Source organism: Melanerpes formicivorus, unplaced genomic scaffold, assembly GCF_026170545.1.
Source record: "Melanerpes formicivorus ecotype bairdi unplaced genomic scaffold, bMelFor1.0.p_v2 SCAF_21, whole genome shotgun sequence".
In the NCBI taxonomy this organism is placed as follows: domain Eukaryota; kingdom Metazoa; phylum Chordata; class Aves; order Piciformes; family Picidae; genus Melanerpes; species Melanerpes formicivorus.
The window spans coordinates 6,852,504-6,872,452 of record NW_027142373.1 but is presented as its reverse complement, the minus strand read 5'-3'; the positions used below and the strand labels follow the sequence as shown (position 1 = coordinate 6,872,452).

At 45.1% G+C, this 19,949-nt stretch overlaps 1 protein-coding gene across 2 annotated transcripts in view; it reads left to right on the top strand.

The window, feature by feature from the left end:
- The window catches only part of RPTOR (regulatory associated protein of MTOR complex 1), a 178,123-nt gene that overhangs the window by 60,752 nt on the left and 97,422 nt on the right, over positions 1-19,949 (top strand). For both annotated transcript variants that reach the window (XM_068151258.1, XM_068151257.1), the window contains exons 7-8: positions 6,811-6,870; positions 19,786-19,886. In XM_068151258.1, the coding sequence (XP_068007359.1) occupies positions 6,811-6,870; positions 19,786-19,886 (161 nt within the window). The remainder of the gene's footprint in view (positions 1-6,810; positions 6,871-19,785; positions 19,887-19,949) is intronic.

Genomic DNA, 19,949 nt, shown 5'->3' with positions numbered 1-19,949 from the left:
CACTCATCAAAACTTGTAAGTGAACACTTGCAGGTATGCAACAGACTTGAGCCTGCTGATTAGCCAGAGACATTTAATCTCATCTAATCCAGAGAGAATTATATGCTTCCTTTATGGGACAGGTGAAAAAGAGGAGGTTAAGGTCCAATAGAGCTGTTACTGTGACAGCTCTGTGCTGCTGAAGTGACATCTTGGCATGGAGCTCTGCCTCTGTGCTCTTCCCAGTGCTGACATGGTGGTGGTGCTTAGTGGTAGGCTTGCTCTGAACTTTGCTGTTGTCAGGCTGCTTGCATAAATCCTTCTCTTTAACGAAGTTACTGTGCAGCAAAATTCCTTCAGGGGAACTTGAAGAAATGCTGTGCTTTATAATCAGGAAAATATAGTTGCAGGGAGCTGCTTTTATCATACAGCTGCTGTTGGATCACTGCTAGCCAAACGTGAAGGAGGTTAGATCTCTGCTGGGTTTATCTATAGAGAAATACTTTGAAATTTATCTGAATATTCCACCTGATTAGCTCAGGGCTCACAGCAGATGACAAAGAATGCAACCTGGTAAATACAAATTATGCCTTTCTAAAAATTGCTGGCTGAATGGAGTCAACAACCAATAAATCAACCAAGAAGTGACACAGGATTCAGCAAAGGGAGGTTTAAGTTCAAGGGAGGATGTTTTCACCAAACCCTGTATTACTGTGGAGAGAAGAGTGAACAATTGCTTTGCAGAGTGGATATGCTGAGGCTTGCAGTTACTCTGAATAACTCATTATTGAGCCTGTGTGTTAAATCAATACCACGCAGACACAGTGACACCACTTAATTTCTGTTGTTTTCACTAATTCATGAAATCTTTGTGGGAAACTCCAGTATGGGCTTTGATGCCTAGGGGAGATTAACTGGTTTAGAGCAAACTGAAGCTTCATAAGTGAATTGAAAACTATTGGGACTTCAGGATTCTCCTTCCTTTGCAGTTACCAGAACCACACTTCACAGATTGGGCCATATTTAAAGTGAAAATGCTGAGGCTCTCCAAGAGGATTTTGGGGGAGGAGGTTGCTGTGGGTGTTGTTTTTTTGTTGGTAGTGGGGTCTTTTTTTGTTTGTTTGGGGTCTTTTTGGTTTGTTTGTTTTTAAATACAGATATAGATAAAGATGGTGTGTTTGGGTTTTTTTTATACTATGATCTGTTCAGGAATTTTCTGTTGCTTCATTTCCATGGGAACGTGACAGAGGAGCAGGGCTGAGGGCAGGTTCTCGAGCAGCTCTACACCTGGCATAAGCATGAGATTTCTCAGAGTTGTGTTTCATTTATGTCTAACAGGGAACATGTTTGTAAAAATGCAGTTCAGGGGAAGATTTAAAACTCTTGACCTCAGCTGTTGGGGAGGTTGATGCCCTGTGAACTCCTGGGTAGGAAAGCGTTTCTACTGCACCTAATCCAATGATTACACGCGGTGCTTACCACACACACAGAATGCCTCCTCTGTTGTCTGATGGAGATTAGGCTCTTTTATATTCCCTATAGATTGGCATTATTATTGTGGTTTTATCCATGCCAGTCCTGTAAATAATGAGATTTTGCTAGAAGAGCAGTTATTCACTGCTGCTTAGCAGAATACATGCACAGCCAGACCCTCCTCCTGCATTCCAGCTGCTTGATGCAAACCGTCTGTTGCTGTCCTAAAGCAGACAGTTAACTGAAAATAAAGATGTAAATCCTGGTCATTAAAACTTCTCTTTTACTTCCCCTTTTACTAAAGGTGATTCTTCCCCCTCCTTGTAAATGTTCAGGGCCAGGCTGGATGAGGCCTTGAGCGACCTGGTCTAGTGGAAGGTGTCCCTGCCCATGACAGTGGGGTTGGAGCTAGATGATCTTTAAGGTCCCTTCCAACCTAAACCATTCCATGAATCTGTGATCCAAAGCCTGCAGAATTGCTTTGGAAATAACATTTTGGCAGTTGTGGACTGACAGGCTAATGAGGTTTCATATACTGAATTTATAGACAAATAAAAGTTTGATGAATAAATTTCTATCCATCCCATTTTGTGCTCTGTATTTTAAGTAAACAGCTGATGGACAAAATCACTTGGCAAATGGGGCTTGCAGCTGTACCCACTTCAGTCTCATTTCAGGGGAAGAAGAGTTGATGCTGGTAAGAGAAATGGGGCGCACAGAATCAGAACGTTAGGAGTTGGAAGGGATCTCTAGAGATCATCGAATCCAACCCCACTGCCATGGGTAGGATCACCAAGGGTAGGTCACACAGGAGCATATCCAGGCAGGTTATGAATGTCTCCAGAGGAGGAGACTTCACAATCTCTGAGGAGCCTGCTTCAGGGCTTCAGCACCCTCAAAGTAAAGAAGTTTCTCCTTAAGTTTAAGTGAAACCTCCTGTGTTCTAGCTTGTACCCTTTGTTTCTTGTCCTATCATTGGGCACCACCAAAAAGAGCCTGGCACCTTCATCTTGGCATCCACCCCTCAGATATTAATAGATGTTGATAAGATCCTCTCTCAACCTTCTCTTCTCCAGGCTAAACAGCCCCAGGTCTCTCAGTGTGCCTTGCTGAATGTGGTGCTTGAAACTCTTAAGGAGTTGATGATTCCCAGACTCCAGTGGATGAATTGTGGCTTACTTGATGCTGGTTATCTTCACAGGCAGCGACCATTGGGAGCTGATGTGTTGTCACTATATATAGCTGTATATGAGGCAAGCTGAGGGATAAGCTGTATGGATTGTTAAGCTTGATTGATGTGCACTAATCAGGCCGTAGATGCAGCTATTGCAGCAGGAAGCAGAGATGAGTGTGTTTGGGGCTCTATTTTACGCAGCTCTGTGCCTCTCACACTGTCTGAAGCAAAAAAGCAACTCCACTGGCAGTTGTGAGCAGTTGTGCGTCAGATGCTGATGTTGTCATCAGTCCCTCAAGACATAAACAACGCTGCAATTAGAATTTTACACATTGGGGAGAAAGAAGCTGGGCTTGTCTGCATTGTTTTAAGGACCTTGTGCCTTTGAACCACAAAGTCCTACTCATCATTGAGTGAAAAGTGCTGGAAAACCCTCAAGGGGAAAAAAAAAGGGGGCAGCAAAAGTTCGGGCAGTGCTCAGACTGAGGAGTTTTGGCTATGCAGTTTGTGCACCAGAACACAGATACAGCAAGCTCGTGAGTGCATGGGAAAGAGCTTGACCTGTGGCAGCTGGTTCTCTGCTGAGTCAATTAAAGCAAACATTTAAAGTGTTGGTCCATTTCTAATCTATTTATTGTGTATTTCTGCTTGAGATTTTGGGGGGTTGAACTGAGCCAATCCTCTGTCTGAAATTTATTTAGAGAGACTAAATTGAGTTTCAAAATATTGCTGTGATAGCTGAGCACAACCTGGCTGAGCACTTTTATTGTGTATTCCTGGGTTTCTCCTTTATTGCCTGGCATTTATGGGTGTATTTACATGCAGCTCTAATGTATTTCACCTGATGTTTGTGATGATGACCCCAACCACCACTTGAGACATCACATTTAGAGTCTTGGAGTGATTAAATGGGGTTGCAGATACAGGATGAGGAACATTTTGTTTCTGAGTACATTTTCTTGGCAGTCAGTGGTGGTTAGAGAGGCACTGCAGATAGGCTGCTACTGGTTAAATGGGGTTTTGATGAACTAATCCCTTGCAAAATATTGCAGGCAGTGGCGGGGGGTTTATTGTAACAGGCCCAGTATATACCAAAGCAGTCAGCACTTGCTGCTTTGCTCCCAGCCTGGTGAATATCAAACAGATCCATAGGCAGGGCAGACAGGGGGTGTGAGACTGTGTGTGTTTCACTAGCCAAATGCATTCTGGCTTTGTTTTGTCATTATGGAGGAGCCACCAGCTCAAATTAATTAACCAAAATCCCAGCCCACAGGGCAATCCTAGCAGCTCCCTAAGGAAGTGCCAAGTGACAGCTGCAGAATGTGTTTGGATGTGAAAAGATCATGTAGGTGACCCTCAGAAGCGTTTCCTGCAGCTTCTGCAGCAGCAGGACAGCCACATCTCGGAGGGCATCTCTCCTGCTATGTGTCCTGAACGCGTGGGAAGAGCTTTCTGCCTCTAATCCAGCAAGCTGTAACCGAAAGCCTTGTGCTTAGGAAAAATCTGTGCAAAAAGGAGGCTAATGTATTTGCTTGCCCTGTGGCAAACATGCTCTGCTGCCAGGCAAGAGCCTGCTCAGCAGTTCTGAACTTCTTACCGCCCAGCCTGGGGGAGACGGGCACTGCTGGCCCTGTTGATAGGTTGTGTCTTGCAGCAGTGTGCAGTGTTGCCTTCCTACCTGTGAACCTGTGAAATGTGGCTGAGGGAGTCAGGTTAGGTAAGATCATGGCTGGGGTGAGAGGCTTCTGAAGTAAATACAAAATACTCTGTGACGTGGTGGTAGGTAGGACTCTTTTCTTTATGGAAAACAAAGTTGTGTCCTGGTCCTCTTTCAGTTCAAGAAGGGCAGGGAACTACTGGAGAGAAGGCTGCAAGGGTGATGAGGGGACTGGAGCACCTTTTATGAGAAGAGGCTGAGAGACCTGGGGCTTTTTATTTAGCCTGGAAAGGAGAAGACTGAGAGGGGATCTTCTCAGTCCTTATGAATACCTAAAGGGTAGTGGTCATGAAGATGGGGCTGGGCTCTTCTCAGCAGTGGGAGGATAAGGGGCAGTGGGTGCAGTCTAGAACACAAGAGGCTTCGCTTGAATTTAAGGAGAAACTTCTTTGCTTTGAGAGTGGCAGAGCATGGGATCAGGCTGCCCAGAGAGGCTGTGGAGTTGTCTCCTTTTCTGCAGACTCTCAAAAACCTGCCTGGATGCATTCCTGTGTAAGCTGCTCCAAGCGAACCTGAGGTAGCAGTGGGGTTGGACGAGATGATCTCCAGAGGTCCCTTCCACCCCCACCGTTCTCTGATTCTATGTGTCATGATGTGGAGGCGTTGAGCAGAGGAGTTAGGAAGTCTTTTGGCATCCTTAGTCTGCAGGGAGACTCCAGCCTGATTCTGACGACCTAATTCTGCTGTGCTGAATCCTGCCTGCGGTTTGTGTTTTTTGAGGGGTATTTCCCTGCGTGGTTTGGTGAAGCAGTGTTGTAAGATTTTTATGCTGTGGCAGATTGTGCAGGGATCCCACTGCAGTGTTCACAGACAGCTTTATGACTTTTTTTTTTTCCCCCTTCTTTCCCCACGATGGATATTGCACACATCAGGAAAGCAGCCCAGAGACCATTTAGCTGTCAGTCAGTCCCTGATTTGGGCAGTAAAGGGTGTCCTGCAGGCAGGGGGTGCCACAACCAAACTGGGGGGTCCTGAAGATTTCAGGAGCAAGCTCTGCACATCTTGTTGTTAAAGAAGTAATTGTTCTCCCCTTTACCTGGGGAAATGCTTTTTGGATTTATCATGGCTGTGGTGAAAGGAGGGGCTTCTGCTGCAGCAGCTTCAGCCACTGCTGCCTCTAGGCTTTCCAAGGCAGCTGAGCTCTCCTGCTCCCACACTGCCCACAGAGCTTTGTGTTCCCACGAAGAGTGAAGTGTAGGGGTTAAATCTCAACTGATAAGGCTACCAGAGTTGGAGCTGTTCAGCCTGAACAAGAGAATTCTCTGGGGAGACTTTATAGCAGCCTTCCAGTACCTGAAGGGGGCCTACAGGAAAGCCAGGAAGGGTCTTTTTACAAGGGCTTGTAGTGATAGGATGAGAGAGAATAGACTGAAGTTTGAGGTGGGCAGATTTAGACTGGAGATTAGGAAGAAATTCTCGACAGTGAGGGTGGTGAGACACTGGAACAGGTTGCCCAGGGAGGTCATGGATGTCCCCTCCCTGGAGGTGTTTACGACCTGGATGGAGCCTTGAGCAGCCTGCTCTAGTGGAAGGTGTTCTTTCCCATGGCAGGGGAATTGATGATCTTTAAGGTCCCTTCCAGCTCAAACCATTCTATGGATGAATGAATGAATATTGCACTGATGGATGAATTCCATCATTCCCAGAGAGTGAATTTATGAAGTGCTGGGAAGATGGACTGGGAAGGCAGTGGATCACTGAGGAGCTAATTTCTTGAGTTACATTTGCTGGTTTTCCTTCCTAGATCTGTTGTTTCCCACTTGTGCTCTCTGGGCCACAAAGGATGTCCCCAAGAGTTCTGGAGGAGGGACACAGGTTCTGGGAAACTGGGCCAGCAGTCACCTTATCTTCCCACGCTCACTTGGGATCAGCAGCCCTTGGGATTTTTTGGCACAGCAAGTGCTGGTGCTAACAAGACTCTGCATTTCCAGGGCTAACATTCCTGAGGTGGTGCTGTTTGTAAAGCTGAGGAAATGGAGTCAGCATTTTCATTTTTCTAATTGAATAGCTGAGGTGTTTGAACTCGATGCATCCCTCGCTCCTTTCTTGCTTCCCTGCCTGCAGTGCCAAAGCTCTTCAGGGAAGCCCAGCCAACGCTAATCATTATTCCAGCAGCACAAACCCTCCTCTGCTCTCCTGTCGTCTCGCTCCTCCTCCCCAGAGACCTTGCTGGATGACTGTGAGCCCTTTTTCCTCCCCTGCTGCTCCATGTTGGCAAACTTGTCACCGTGACAGTTACAATGCCCTGGTTTTGACGCCTGATGATGGAAATCGTCGCATAATCATGAGCCTGACAAATACTGAGGGCCTCGTTTCAGCCTTATTATGCTGGGGCAAAGTTTTTCCTACCCCAAACCACTCTTTTGGAAGCACTGTAATAAAGAAACCACCTTCCCCTATTCTTCCCACGGAACCTTGTCGTTAAATATTCAATTAGTGTGTTTTATTTTTATTCTCTCCTCCACAGGTTCTGTATGCAGAAGAGTGTCAGGCTGGTGCCAGGAGTCACATTGGATTTAATAGAGAAGTAAGCCAAACTTGATGATTTCTAAATCTATCTATCTATTTATTTATTTATTTGTGCTTTCCCTGTTGTTTTTAATTTCCTCATTATTTCCAGCATCTCTCTTGTTTGCCTGCCACAAAATGTCTTGGGAAAGCTTCTTGCAGAGTCTGCACCCAAAGGGTTTGTCATTTCTTGCTTTCCTGTGTGTTGCAGAAATAAGCAGTGGCCATAAAAGTGAGCAGTAGCTCGGGGAGCGGTGCCGCAGCGGAGTTATGGCTGCACTGGGGCTCGGCTTGGCGTCATGAGTGCAGTCTCAGGCTGGAGTCCCGAGCTTTAGAGTTCAGAGTTCAGAGTTTTAGATTCAATACTAGGAACAATTTGGTCTGGCATTGGAACAACCTGCCCAGGGAGGTGGTGGAGCCAGCATTCCTCAAGGTATTCAAGAAATGTGTGGACATGGCACTCCAGGACATGGTGCAATGGCCACAGTGGCCTTAGATTGGTGGTTGGACTCGATGATCTTAGAGGACTTTTCCAACCCAAACAATTCTGTAATGCTGTGAGTCCTGGAGCTTTCAACACTGGTGCCATCACCCCAGACTGGCAACTGCAGGCACAGACTACAGCTATGCTCCTGGGAGTCCTGGTGTGGCTGCTTTTGAGGTGGGTTTCAACTGTGGTGGGAACACTAAGAGAGGAGGCTTGCTCACAGCCCTGTGAGCTGTACACTTCACATCACCAAAACCCAGAGTAACACATACAAAAAATACAGCTGGTCACTTCATCATTACCCTATCCTCTTGTTCTTTCTCTGATGGTGTTGATGTGTTTCAGACACCATTAAAAATGTTGCAGTCCCTCACATCCAAGCAGTATTTGAGCATAATTACTTCTTGTCAGGCAGCTGAGGAAAACCAACAAGACAATGGCTTTTCAAATTCTCCTTCAGTTTCTACAAACAAGGTAGTTTTCGAGATAATAAAACTTGGCCACTGTAGACCTTCAAGATTTTTTACTTGCTTGCTTGGTTTTTTTTTGTTTGTTTTGGGTTTTGGTTGTTGTTTTGTTGGTTGGTTTTGGTTTTTTTAACTGCTTGAAAGTGTTTTAATTTAAAAAAGGGAAGCATATTCGTAGAGCCAGGGCAGTAGATGCTTGCAGCACCCAAATGCAGGACTTCTGTGGTCCCTGCAGGTGTTTTTTGGATGGCCTGGTTTTGGGACATTGATACACACACACAAACTATCTGGGAGTTACTGACAAAAGATGATTCATTCCATTTCTGAGAAATGTTCATTCTAGAAATATTGCTGTTGAGATTAATTAGAACTCTTCTGACCCACAGATGTCCAGGCTCCACTTTGCATCTTTTGTCTCAGCTGAACACTGGAGAATTGAAGGGCATCCTGGAAGAACAGGAGAACAGGATTTTGGATATCAAGTGCCAATTCTTAGCAGGAATATAGTCTCATACTCCCTTGTATTTTAATAAGCTTCTGCACGGTGTTGCAAAGTGCAGCAATCATTCATTGCTCCTGCTGCCAATAGCAAATTATCTGTTATAGCAGAAGCAATGAGGGGAAGATTGCATCAGCTAAAATTTCTTGTTCAGTTTTCATGTTAGTAAATCATTCCCTGTTAACTTGCATGTTTTACATTCTGATGAGGTTACAGATGCTTCTCAGAGCTACCAGCTCTTCTGCAGTCTGTGTTTTAGAGCAGTCAGGCTCATCAGTGGTGTTTAGGTATTTAATCATGCTAATTTTAGATGGGAAAATTTGATTATCCTATCACCTCTCAGCTGGGGAAGCAAAGCAATGACTCTTGTAAAGCTGTTATTTCAGAGGCACTAATCTTACCAAAATAAAAGTAATCTTTCAGTTTACAACTCAAATAATAGAGACAAGACCTCATCTATCAAAGAAAGCGTTAGAGCCATTTGCAGAGGTGCATCAGTCTAGGAAAAGGTCCTCCACTGGGTGTTGATTCCTCTAAAAGCCATTAGAAAAATGTGCTGGGTTTAGGTTTAGCTTTTGGGTTGAAGGAGAGAAGCAGCAGGAAGAAAATCTCCGCAGGGGCTAACGTTGCTTTGCCTGTGTGCTCAGAGGGGTGCTACCAGGGTCTTTTGCCGTGAGAAGGTTAGGTGGTCCTGAAGTTAAAAGCTGTTGAGTGGTAGTATAGTTCCCTGGCTGACGTTTAAACAGGCAGAGTGCAGAGGATGTTGTTTTGGCCATCTCTAGGTGCTGGCAGCAAAGGTGAGCAGAAGTCCTTCCTGAGCTGACAGGCTCATTCATCAGCAGTGTGGACTGAGATCACCCCAGGCCGCTGGATAAGTGTGCTCCAGAACAATGACAATATTATGTTAATTGCACTTTAACATATTGCTACAAGAGTGTGTCTAATGAAAGAACATGTGGTGGGGGTCAGTGAAGCTCTGAGCAAGGTAGCTCCAGAATCAGCTTCATGGAACACTGAGGTGTGCTGCTGAGGGTGAAGCATTCTTTAAATGATGGTTTACTGGCAAAAGAAAAAAAGAATTTCTGTCAGTATTGTTGGTTCTTGTTGGCTAATACCCCAGCACACATGCATCCTTTAAAGGCTCTCTTCATGGAAAGCCTGCCAGAAGGAGGCTCCTGTAGATATCAAATATTTAAACCTCATCATCTTAATGTGCTCCATCCATCAATTATAGAAAACACATGGTTTTTGTTACAGTCTTGAGGTAGGCCTAGAAACTTCCTGCACTGCCTGGGTGTGTATTATAATTTATAATTTAGCTCTCTTTAAAAGTGAGGAGAGAGTTTATATTGCTATCAAGCTGCAGACTTTGAGGCTAAATTAGGCTGCACCTTTTCTGAAGGACTCAGGTTTGTACTTCTCTATGCTCAGCCAGTGTCCTGGTGAATAAATCTGTGGTGTATCCAGATGGGCATTTATACAACAGATCTGAGGTGAAGCCAAAATGATCTCTGGTTTGGAAATAAAGATCTTTACTGGAGCCAGACAATAAAATGAAAAATAATAATAAAATTAAGTTACTAAAGTGCTAGGAATTTAGGAACCTCTGGCTGCCACTTCCTGAGACTTTTCAGTGGCAGCATCAGTGTTGGGCACTCCTGCTGCCTTGGTTGGTCTTTCCTGCTTGGTCACAAGCCATCTTGTCATCTGTGCTGGCACAGCTTGTTGTGTTCTGCTGAGTGAAATGAACTGTGGCTTTGTTCTGCTTTTGAAAAGTGTTGGAAAAAATCCTAAGGAATGGTTTAACTTGGTGTGTAGGGTGGGAATTCTGGGTGCCAAGAATCAGGGATGGCCAAGAGTGCTTTAATCTGTGTCGCTGGGTTATGCTCCTGAAGTCACATCCTATGGGGAGCAAGAATGATATTTCGCTTTCCTGGGATTTTTTTCCCCCCCCGGTTCTATTGTGCAGAAGGAAGGTATTTTGTAACCAGTACCCTGCTTACCTGACAGCCCTTCCTGCTTATGATAGGGCCACTTAGAAGAGAGTCCTTTCCAGTACCTCATAGGGAGCTACAAGAAAGCCAGGGAGGGACTGTTTAGAAGGGCTTGTAGCAATAGGATGAGGAGCAATGGTTTGAAACTGGAGCAGGCTAGATTTAGGTTGGACATTAGGAGGAAGTCCTTTACAATGAGGGTAGTGAAATACTGGAACATGTTGCCCAGAGATGTGGTGAAGTCCCCATCCCTGGAAACATTCAAGGTCAAACTTGATGTGGCCCTGAGCAACCTGATCCTAGTTGGAGGTGTCCCTGCTAACTGCGGGGGGATTGGACAAGATGACCTTCAAGGCTCCCTTCCAAGCCGATGCATTCTATGAAATGACCATGTGAATAGGGTGCCACCCTTCAGTCTCACAGCTGGAAAGGAGCCCAGCCCCTTGCTGCCAGGGCTTTGTGACAAAGGACTTTTCTGAATGTCAGCTCTGCGTCACGTAGGCAGGAGCAGCGTGGGAGCAGCTCGTCCTGCTGCAGCAGCTTGTGGCTGTTGCTGTTCTGAGAGCAGAGAGCCCATCTCCAGGTTGTCATTCACCAGCACAAAGCCCATTTTTAAAAATCACTAGAAATAACAAATTTGAACTAAAATTAATTTTGCTTTCCACTTTCAGTGTTGTCAAATGTCACAGACTGGAAATTATTAATGTTTTAACACTTTTTTTATTGGTGAGTAATGGTTTAGTGGGAGCCAGGTTAAACTGGGAGCCAGCTTGAAGATGAGGTAGGAAAAAAAAAAATCCCAAGATACCACATGGCAAATATAATGGGGGAAAAGCAGAGATGATTGTGTATCTAACAAATACCTCTGGTGCATGCTCACTTTGTACAAGGTATTGTAGTGACAGGGTGAGAGGGAATGGATTGAAGCTTGAAGAGGGCAGGTTTAGACTGGAGATTAGGAAGAAATTCTTTGCAGTGATGGTAGTGAGACACTGGAACAGGTTGCCCTGGGAGGGTGTGGATGCCCTTTCCCTGGAGGTGTTTAAGGCCAGGTTGGATGAAGCCTTAAGCAACCTGGTGTAGTGGAAGGTGTCCCTGCCCATGGCAGGGAGTTAGAACTTAGATGATCTTTAAGTTCCCTTCCAACCCAAACCATTCCATGAATCCTACACCCTACTGCCTACTTGGTACAAGGCGATGCTGCGAGAGCTGCTGGTGTGAGCACGGCAGAAATCCACAAGTTCAGAACTCGATGGAGAAAAGTTGTTGATTAAAAGATAAGAGGTGTGTTATTTTCCACAGGACTAGGCAGGGACAAACACTGTTGCCTCTTGGGCAAGTGACTAAGGCAACTGAAGGCTGAATCATAGTTATGTTGACAGGACTGTGGTTGCTGTTGCAGGTCTGTGTCATCACTGCTGCCCCAAGTTAAGATGGTCTAGCAGTTTCTGTACAGGGAGATGTTAGCTTATGGTTGGACTCAATGACCTTAGGCTCTTTTCCAACCAGCTGATTCTATAGTTCTAAGATGTTGCTCTTACAAATACCTGAAAGGAGGTTGTAGAGAGGTGGGGGTCAATCTGTTCAACCAAGTAATAAGTGATAGGACAAGAGGAAAAGGCCTCAAGTTGTGCCAAGGGAAGATTAGGTTGGATATTAGGAAGAATGTCTTCACTGAAAGGGATATCAGGCATTGGAACAGGCTGCCCAGGGAGGTGGTGGAGTCCCCATCCCCAGAGGTATTTAAGAGGTGCATAGATGCAGTGCTTAGGGATATGGTTTAGTCAAGGACTTGTCAGCGCTGGGCTAGTGATTGGACCTGATGATCTTAAAGGTCCTTTCCAACCTAGGCAATTCTCTGTACCTCTGCAGATACTTAATCAGCCATGTGCTAGTCCAAATTCTGAAACACTGTAACCTGGGGGGGGGGGGGGGGGGGGGGGAGAGGCAGGGTTCATTTATTATTTTATAGTGGGGAAAACTATGATTTTTAGTTTGCTTCTAGAGCTAGGTTAGGCAGCTTTCAAGCCTTTCATTTGCTTCTAGAAAATTCAGTGGAAGGTATGGGAGCATCTTCAGAATGCAAGTATTTTAGTAGGTATTATTAGCCATGGGATACCAGGGATGCTGTGCCACACAGCCTGTTAGTGAAGTCACTTGTTTGGGCTTGGGATGAGGGAAAACTTGGCTTTTGAAGATGTCATTTAGCACAGTTTCTACCCTTAATGAACTCCAAATGAAATGGAGGATTTTAGTTTTACCACCATGGTCCCAGGGTATCAGTCTCGAGCGTAGGCAACACCTATTGTAAATACAAAGTGCAGATCACTCTCCAAAGCGTGGTTTTCATGGCAACACTTCTTTCATATCTTCAGAAAGAGAGCTGACAGGGCTGAACACCAGTGTGCAAAGCTTTCCAGCGCTCTTGAATAAGTAGCTCAAGAACCTTAAACCTTTTTGTCTTTTGCAAGTAGTTTGCCAAGGTTGCAGGAGCCCAATCACAGCACTCCTGGATCATTCCTCTTGCTTTGTGATGAGGACATGTTGTCTTTGAGCACCTTAACTGTGTTGATCCTGTCTAAGCAGCTCTTGCCAGCTGAGGAGATTTCCACAGCATGCATCCTGCTGTGTTACTGTTGCCCCATTCACTCTGTGCTCACCATATATTTTTTTTTCTCCCCCTGGAAGAATAAAAAGTGAAATACATTTGTGTTATTTCCTTCCCCCCAAACTAAAATGATTGCAGGTATTCAGAGGCACACATCAGCACTAAAGCATCTTGTTTTCTGAAGTCAAAAGTACGATACTGCATATCCCAATGCTATATATATTGTATTCCAAAGGCAGGGATAAGGATGGAGCCCATCTGAAGGGAAAACCTGGCAGCCTTTGAAGTAAAAGCTTCCCCTGTAATTAAAGTGATTCATGGGGTTCTGCTAAATTTCTGACAAGGACATTGATGGTTACACCTAGCATGAGCTCTTCAGTGACCCTGACATTTTGCAGTCCTCACTTTCCACAATAGACTGCTGTGATTTAGGTCTCTGTAAAGGCGTCTGTCAGGAAGTTGATGGAAGAAGCAATTGAGAGTCCAGAGATGTTAAATTGCAGCAAGCAGCTGAGGCAGCCTGTGCCCTTCTTTCCCTTTCTTCCCCTCCCTCAGAAATAGTTTTTACAGATGAGGTCTGCTCTGTCCTTACTGTCAAAGGGTCTTGCTGATCGTCAAAGCATGATGTGAGACACATCAGGAGGAGCAATACCAAGATGATAGCAATATTCCTCACGGGGAAAAGTACTTTCTGAAGCCTTGTGATGTTGTGGTTATGTAGATGCATGGCCAAAGAGAAGTGAAAGGAAGCTTTAGTTTGTAGCTACAGGAAGGCCTTGAAAGAGCACATTGGTTTAACAGATTGTATTGGGTTGGAAGGGACCCTCAAAGGTCATCCTCTCCTACCCCCCTGCAGTCAGCAGGGACACCTCCAATTAGGTCAAGCTGCCAAGGGCCACGTTAAGTCTGATCCTGAATGACTTTAGGGATGGGGCCTTAACCACATCCCTGGGCAACCTGCTCCAGTATTTCACCACTCTTACTGTAAAGAAGTTCTTTCTTAGGTCCAACTTAAATCTACCCTGCTGCAGTTTCAAACCATTGCTCCTCTTCTTACCTCTACAAGCCCTTCTAAACAGTCCTTCCCCAGCCTTCCTGAGGGAAATGCACTCACCCCAAAATATTTTCTCTGAAAAACAACATGAAGTATGTTTGTGTGGTGGAAAGCTACAAAAATAACACAAATGAAGGGTCGTCTTCTTCAAGAGAAGTAGAGGTATTAAAAAAAACCCAAACAACAATTGATTATTTCAAATAAATTAGAAGCAGCAAATAGGTAGTTGCTGTATGCCTCTCTTGTGACTTTCTACTAGATGTCATTGTTTATTTTAATGTAGTGCAGTGATGCAGGTCTCCTAACTGGGGCAGGAGATTAGTACCTCGTGAGTTTTAGTGCATGGAGATGGAATTTGCTGTCCCTATCATTGAGGGATATTGAAAGGCAATCTGAGAGTTAAAAGAGCCATCCTCCTGTTGCCTTTGGAGGCTTAAACTTCAAATCTCTAAGATGTTTAAGATCCACTGTCATTGAGTAATACTGTGCTGAAAAATCCCTTCTTCAGCTTGTCATTTGAGTATTACAAACTGTCCTGCAGTCTCTGGGATGGGAGTTTGAGGAGTCCCATCTAGGAATAGAAAATACCTTGTGTTTATTTTCATCTGCTGGTTTATAGTGCTGACTCTTCCCAGCTGTAATTGATTCCTGTGTGTCTCATAGAGAATCAGCCCTGCTGCTAATTCCCTTCTGATGGCTGCTGTCTAGTGCCAGCTCGGAATGGGAGAGCTGTGGTAGGGTTTGTGCAGTCAGGGAAATGGATTGCCTGCTGCTCCCCTGCCGTTCCCCACGCTCCCTCTGCCCTCACCCTTAACACCCAGCACTGAGGTTTTCAAAGCACTGAACAGCATTAATCTTCCTGATGCTGGAACTAGGCACAAAATTAGTATCTTCCTGACTATATGTGAGGGCAGAAAGAAAATGAACTCACCTAGGAGTGCCACATAAGATGACAGCCTATTAATTTCTACTGCCTGACTGCAGTCCCTCATAGGTAGCTGCATTTTCTATGAATCTGGCAGCCAGTTTTAGAAAGGAAAGTCATGATGTGTCTGAGCATCTCAAAATCCAAAATAAAAGCTGTAACACACTAATGAGTGGTTATTTTAAGTTTATTTTAAATCTTTACATACAAAAGTAAGAAGCATACCTTGATCCCCCCCCAGACAGGAGATACTCAGATCACAAGGAGCTTCTGAACTTGGACTACTAGCAGCAACTTTGGATGTCAGGCTGTCATTCCTGCATAATAGCATCAGCAAGATGTGTCTCAGCTCACAATCTGCATTTAATGAAAGAGAATTTAGTATGAACTGTGTGCAGAACTCTCCATCTGGTGTAAAGATTCAGACTCCACCATGAAACAACTCTTTTTTTCTATTCCCACTGAAAACCGGCTTGCAAGTGGCCATCAAATGGTTTAAGCTCAGCAGTTGGCTTGCTGGGGAATCTCTGCAAGATCATTTTGGTTTCTAATTAATAATACCCTGACTTAGGGAACGCTGCTGTGTTGCTGCAAGAGGGTGTTCTGCAATGCAAATATTTATGTGAAATCCTCACAAGAGCAGTTGTGTGGCCTCACGTTCCCTCTGCTTGCTCTGGGGGATCACTTAACAAACACTGTGCCAGAGATGGAGATATATATATTTTTCTTCCCGCCCCCCTCCCCCCCCCCCCCCCCCCCCCAATATCAAGACAGACAGGAATTTTTTTATAGGATGCTAATTTCTAGCTGGTTTAGAGACTATTTATATAAGAGAACTTGCTTCAGCTGAACTTGCCTGGAAATAATGCTGCAGGCTGTAGGTTGCCATAGTGAGAGCATTCTGCCTGGGCTTTGTCTTGGTGCTTCGAAGGTTTGAAATCTTGTTGGAGAAGGGAAGTGTCAGGATGAAATCTGTAGGATGCCTTCTTGGGTTCTGAAACTTCTCCATCCTGCCTCTTCACACTGTCTAAAGGGGAATAAAAGCTGTGTTGAGAGTGCCAGGTTTTGTCTGCGTGTGTTTGAGTATTGATGAGACAGCCCAGGATCAGGTCTGTTGGTCTTGGTTTGTTGCATGTGGTTGAGTGGACGTGTGGGGTTTGGGGGGGGCTTTGTCTTCTTTTATTTACCTTCTTTCTGTTTCTGTGAGAAGCAAATAAGTGTTAGAAAGCATATTTAGGAAATCTGATCAGGATGGAGGAAGAAGCTGAGAGACTGCAGAACACTTTCCAACCACTTTTCTTCCTTTAAGCAGAGCTCTGCATGTATTATTGGCTTTGAGTCACAGTAGACTGGCTGTCATTTGGTCCCTTCAGACACAGAAATCAGGTTGCATGTTGCTCCTTTAGTCTTTGGACCTCACATCAAATCTTACAGATGAACAAATGCAGTATGAGATCCTCCTACCATATCTGTCCCATGGATAACTTCAGCAAGTTCTCCATGGGGCAGCAATGTGCCCTTGTGGCCAAGAGGGCCAATGGCATCCTGTGGTACATTAAGCAGGACTAGGGAGGTTCTCCTCCCCCTCTACTCTGCTCTGGTGAGACCGCACCTAGAGTACTGTGTCCAGGTTTGGGCTTCCTGATTCAGGAAAGACATGGATCTGCTGGAGAGCTAGGAGGATGATTGAGGAATTTAAAAGTATCTCCTGTGAAGAGAGACCGAGAGACCTGGGGCTGTTTAGTCTTGAGAAGAGAAGGCTGAGAGGGGTCTTACAAATGTTATAAATACTTGAGGGTTGGGTGCCAAGATGAAGGTGCCAGGCTCTTTTGGTGGTGCCCAGTGATAGGACAAGAAACAGTGGGTCCAAGCTGGAACCCAAGAGGTTCAATCTCAACATGAGGAGAAACTTCTTTACTGTGAAAGTGATGGAGCACTGGAGCAGGCTGCCCAGAGAGGCTGTGGAGTCTCCTTCTCTGGAGACTTTGAAAACCCACCTGGATGCTTTCCTATGTGACCTACCCTAGGTGATCCTGCTTTGGCAGGGGAGTTGGACTGGATGATGTCTAGAGATCCCTTCCAACTTCTAACATTCTGTGATTCATTCAGTGCCTGGATGAAATAAATTTGAGTCCCTTTTTTCATTCTACAAAAGCAAGACTCTGGCCCAGCAAGATTCCTGGTAGAACATTGTGCTTTGACCTGTACCGAACGTGCTTTGGTCAGGCTGTGTTGTCTCTGGTGTATTGATGCTTAGAATAATAAATGTTGAGCCCAGAGGAGACCTTTGGTTTGTCTGCCCTGAGCTTCTGTGTATCTCAGGCTGGAGAATTTCACCAAGTTACTCCTCAGCAGAATCAAATAACTCATGCACCTCTGAAGTGTTTATGCCTTGAACCCTTGAAGGATGAAGAGTGAATTCCTTCCCTTTCTTTCAGTGGTCAAGTATTCTTCCTTCTTTCTTCACTTGTGCAAAGCATTTGTTGGCACCAAGATTTTTCTTTCTTGTAGGTGTTTATCCACACTGTTCAAGTTGTTCCTTGGTGTAGGGTAGATAGAATGACCTCCTTACCTTTCTCACTCCCAGGCATTCATTCACTATCTTTTTTTCAGCTGTTTAAATGAATGCCAAAATGTGAATAGTTGGCAAAAGGTTTGAGTGTCAGGCTCAGTGGTACAATCCCCTCTGTCTGCTGCTCCCTCCCTTCAGCAAGACTCTGCTCTCCTGTTTCCTTGTGATAAGAGCCCTTGCTGGGTTTCCTGTGCTTTCCTGGGTAATCTGGTGTTTCTTCAAAAGGGTTGGGATTTGTTTCTGGGCTTTTTGCTGCATGATGAGTTCTCATGGGCCACGGAGATGATCAGAGAGCTGGAGAACCTCCTCTATGGGGACAGGCTGCAAGAGCTATAAGTTCTATACAGAAAGAGTGATTGCCCATTGGAATGGGCTGCCCAAGGAGGTGGTGGAGTCGCCGTCATTGGAGGTGTTCAGGAGGAGACTTGATGGGGTGCTTGGTGCCGTGGGTTAGTTGTTTGGGTGGGTTGGATTGATTGATGGGTTGGACACGATGATCTTGAAGGTCTCTTCCAACCTGGTTTGGTTTATTCTAAATAAAGGATTTATTCTAAATAAAGCTGGATCTGTTCAGCCTGGAGTAAAGAAGGCTCCAGGGAGACCTTAGAGCAGCCTTCCAGTACCTGAAGGGTGCCTACAAAAAACCCAGGAAGGATCTTTTTACAAGACCTTGCAGTGCTAGGATGAGAGAGAATGGATTGAAACTTGAAGAGGACAGATTTAGACTGGAGATTGGGAAAAAATTCCTTATAGTTAGGGTGGTGAGACACTGGAACAGTTGCCCAGGGAGGTCATGGATGTCCCCTCCCTGCCGGGGTTTAAGGCCAGGTTGGATGAAGCCTTAAGCAGTCTGTTCTCATAGGCTCCCCATGGCAGGGAGGTTGGAGCTGCATGATCTTTAAGGTCCCTTCAAACCTAAACCATTCTGTGAAGCTGTGCAGCAGAAAGTTCCATTTCTCTGTTGACATCACTGCTAAAACCAGTATGAGCACATTGCTGGAAAACTTCAGGACCCAAGAGTGAGGGGACCTGTGTGCTGGTGCCACTGACTTTTGAAGGGAGGTTAACACCTCAGGGTTTCTTAGGCTCTTCTATCAAACACAAGCTGTCTTGTAGCCCAAATGTAAACACAGAGTCACAGAAAGGCTTTCACTGTGCCAAACCAAAATGCCACTTCAGGCTCACACTACTTGTGTGTCCTGTAGTAACCCCCTGGCTTTGCAGGACTGCACTTAAAAGTGCTTATTTATCAAATGCTCATGTAACATGCAACTGGATTATTCCTGTAGAGTCATGAGCTGACCCTCTGCTTTTTCTTTGTGTGAGGAAGGTGATGCCTATGAATATTTCAGCTTTTGGCATGGCTTGGGTTATTTTCTCTGTTCTAAAACATCATCTTAACAAACCAAACCCTTTGCTCACTTCCACTGCATACCCTACATCTGAGCAGGCACAAGAGGAGCTGCATTTGGAGAGCTGCCATCCCTGCTATTGATCAGTGTCACTTTTTTTTTTCTGCTTTAAAATATTTAATAAAATCAGCAATTGGACTCCTCAGCATTTTTTTGGACCTTGCTACACCACAAATAGACTTCTGGTATATACTGCTGATGTGGTTGTGATATTCCTGGAGCTGAAGGTGCATTCTCAGTTGCAGGCTGGTAGATTTGTGTATTGACCAGATGGAGGAAGCTCACAAGATGCTGTGGGTCAAAGAGCTCTGGCAGCAGTAGTGGTAGTGCCTGGTGTTTCCTTCCCTCCCATGCTGTGCAGCCTGTCCCTGAACTCTTCAAGGGAAGACATTTCTGTGGCATCTCAGATATCGACATCACCTCTATGATACAGAATCACAGAATACACCCAGCTAGAAGAGACCTCAAAGATCATCCAGTCCAACCCTTGACCCAGCACTGAAGGGTCAGAGTAGACCATGTCCCTAAGCACCAGGTTCACATGCAGCTTGAAGACCTCCAGGGGTGGTGACTCCACCACTGCCCTGGGCAGACCGTTCCAATGTTTGATAAGCCTTCCAGTGAGGAAATATTTCCTATCATCTAGCCTAGACTGTTTCCCTTTAGCTCAGTTACCCATAAACAATTCTTGCTTTATTGTCCTTTATCTGACAATTCATCTCACAAGCCAATTCAGATGGAATAGATTTTGGATAAGGAGAGTTTATCTAGCAACAATAATTCTTGGTTAAGAATTAACAGTTCTGGAAATGCTGTTTTATGTGAGCCTTGATGGAGCCTTAGAAGTGTGATGTGCATGTGTGTCTGTCTAAAAAAAAGACATACTTGTGGGATTTTTTTTTCCCCCCACTTGTAGGATTCCTGGAAGGCTAAATGACAGGAGAACTCCTCTGGGAGAGCTGAACTGGATCTTCACCGCTATCACAGACACCATTGCATGGAATGTGTTGCCAAGAGGTAAGTCTTGGGCAGGTGACTGAGGTAAGGCTTAGGCAGGTGACTGAGGTTTTCAAGCATTGC